At 52.3% G+C, this 2,321-nt stretch overlaps 1 protein-coding gene across 4 annotated transcripts in view; it reads left to right on the top strand.

The window, feature by feature from the left end:
- Window positions 1-2,321, top strand: part of RANGAP1 (Ran GTPase activating protein 1) — a 41,354-nt gene that overhangs the window by 3,837 nt on the left and 35,196 nt on the right. For 3 of the 4 annotated variants that reach the window (XM_011978784.1, XM_011978783.1, XM_011978785.1), the window contains one exon: window positions 1,031-1,180. In XM_011978784.1, the coding sequence (XP_011834174.1) occupies window positions 1,069-1,180 (112 nt within the window). In that variant the 5' untranslated portion in view covers window positions 1,031-1,068. Of the gene's footprint in view, window positions 1-1,030; window positions 1,181-1,349; window positions 1,436-2,321 lie in introns of those variants that run through there. The other variant, XM_011978786.1, reaches the window with a different exon arrangement.

Here is a 2,321-nt window from a genome sequence, read left to right on the forward strand (position 1 = left end):
TACTCTGTCACCCAGGCTAGAGTGCAGTGGTGAGATCGTGGCTCACTGTAGCCTCTGTCCCCTGGGCTCAAGCAATCCTCCCACCTCAGCCTCCCCAATAGCTGGGATTACAGGTGCACACCACCATCCCCTGCTAATTTTATTTATTTATTTATTTTAATAGAGATGGAATTTTGCCATGTTACCCAGCTTGAGCTGCTGGGCTCAAGCGATCTTCCCACCACAGCTTCCCAATGTGCTGGGATTACAGGTGTGAGCCACTGCACCTGGCCAGCTTTACTTCTTTTACCAGCACTCCTGACTTTATAAACAGTGAGGCTCATCAACCCCATTTCCAACCAGATCCCCTGGTAAACTTGGGTGTAGTAGGGCTTCATGGGTGGCAGCCCTGTCCCTGTCCTATTATGATGGTAGCTGTTGTGATGTGGCAATCTCTGATCTAGAAAACCCTGAGAGGCCACTGTGGCCTCCCTAGTCTCCCGGCCAGGGTTGAAACCAGACGTGCAGTGGGGCTGACCCCTGTGCCCCACCCCAGAGTCATGCCAGTGTGGGTGTGGGGCATTCTCTGGGATGAATGATCTGGATCCCATAGCCATCTGTGTCCTGTTTGAGGAGTGTGACCCTCAAGCAGAAAGCAGCCAAGATGCTCAAGCAGGTGTGTGCTCGGGCCAGACTCTGCAGCCTTTGGTTTGGGACTTGACTGCCATTCACTGACGGGGTCCAGGAAATGGGCAGCTCACATGGCGTTGCTGGGCATCCCAGCTGCAGCAGTTTGGCAGAGGAGGACTTGTAATGAGATGGTAGCTCCTTATAGGCTAAAACATGATTTTTCTGTTCTCTTACTACCTCCTGCACCTTCTGGAACTGTTCATTCTCTGATGCTGTTTTCCTTTCTTCCAGTGGTTTAGCTGTAGGGTCACCATAGCAGGGGAGGTACGGTCAGACTCCTGAGATGACTATGTCCTACCCTGCCCCCCAACCGGGGGCCCCAGGAGACTCCTTTTTCTTATTGCAACTTTGGCCTCTTCAGTCTGCAGATCTCCAGGGGAGCCCACCAGCCTAGTCAGCATGGCCTCGGAAGACATTGCCAAGCTGGCAGAGACACTGGCCAAGACTCAGGTGGCCGGGGGACAGCTGAGTTTCAAGGGCAAGAGCCTCAAACTCAACACTGCAGAAGATGGTGAGTTTCTGGAAGTTGCGCACTGGTGTGTCCAGGGGAGGAAAGGGAGTGTACTGAACTCTTACTGGTTGTCAGGCTCTTTCTGCTACATTGTCTCCATTATTTGTCCCAGAAGCTCTGTGAGGTATCATTGGCCCCCTTCTAACAATGAGGCTCAGAGATCATTTGCCCATGTGCAAGCTCCCCTGTGCTTTGCATGTTTGCAGTGGGCATCCCTTTGTGCCCTGTCCTTTCTTTCTCAGGAGGGGATGGTAGGTAATGAGGGGCCACAGTTAGTGCCAGTCCCAAGATACAGCCTCTGACTCTGACTTCACATCCGGTGTTCTCCCACCCCTGCCCTTTACTCTCATGATCTCAGGCAGGCCTGGCAATAGGTGCAGCTTTCCCCAGAGCTGAGGCTGTGTTGGAGCTGCATTAAAACAACCTGGGCCCTCTTGGGAGATGCTGGTTCATGCAGCCAGATGTACCTGGGAGAGGGATGGCTGTCTGTGTGTATACAGGTACTGTAACCACAGAAAACTAGGAACCAGAGCGCAGACCCTGTCTTTTCATCCCTTGTCAAGGCTTCGCTGCCACTGACCAACCCTGAATCCCCTGGCACCAGCAAATGAAGGCGCCTGTGTCAAGTGAGGCCTCCTGGGATTCTGGCCCAACCAGGGGAACTGGTTCGGACATGGCCTGGTTGTCATGTTGTGTAGGCAGCCTTGTTCCCCCCAGGTCAGAGGCTGCTTGAGTCCTTGGGTAGCTGGGAGCGTGGTGACACATGTTCCTAACATCTCCATAAGGCCTTAACATTTATAGACTTCCTCCCTGTGCGTTTATCACTTTTATTTTTTTTTTTTTGAGACGGAGTCTGGCTCTGTCACCCAGTTAGAGTGCAGTGGCGCGATCTCGGCTTACTGCAAACCTCTGCCCTCCCGGGTTCAAGCGATTCTCCTGCCTCAGTCTCCTGAGTAGCTGGGATTACAGGCATGTGCCACCATACCCGGTTAATTTTTGTATTTTTAGTAGAGACAGGTTTTTGCCATATTGGTCAGGATGCTCTTGAACTCCTGACCTTAGGTGATCTGCCTGCCTTGGCCTCCCAAAGTGTTAGAATTACAGGCGTGAGCCACTGTGCCCGGCTTTTTTTTTTTTTTTT

This window comes from Mandrillus leucophaeus, unplaced genomic scaffold, assembly GCF_000951045.1.
Source record: "Mandrillus leucophaeus isolate KB7577 unplaced genomic scaffold, Mleu.le_1.0 Scaffold2, whole genome shotgun sequence".
NCBI classification, from domain to species: domain Eukaryota; kingdom Metazoa; phylum Chordata; class Mammalia; order Primates; family Cercopithecidae; genus Mandrillus; species Mandrillus leucophaeus.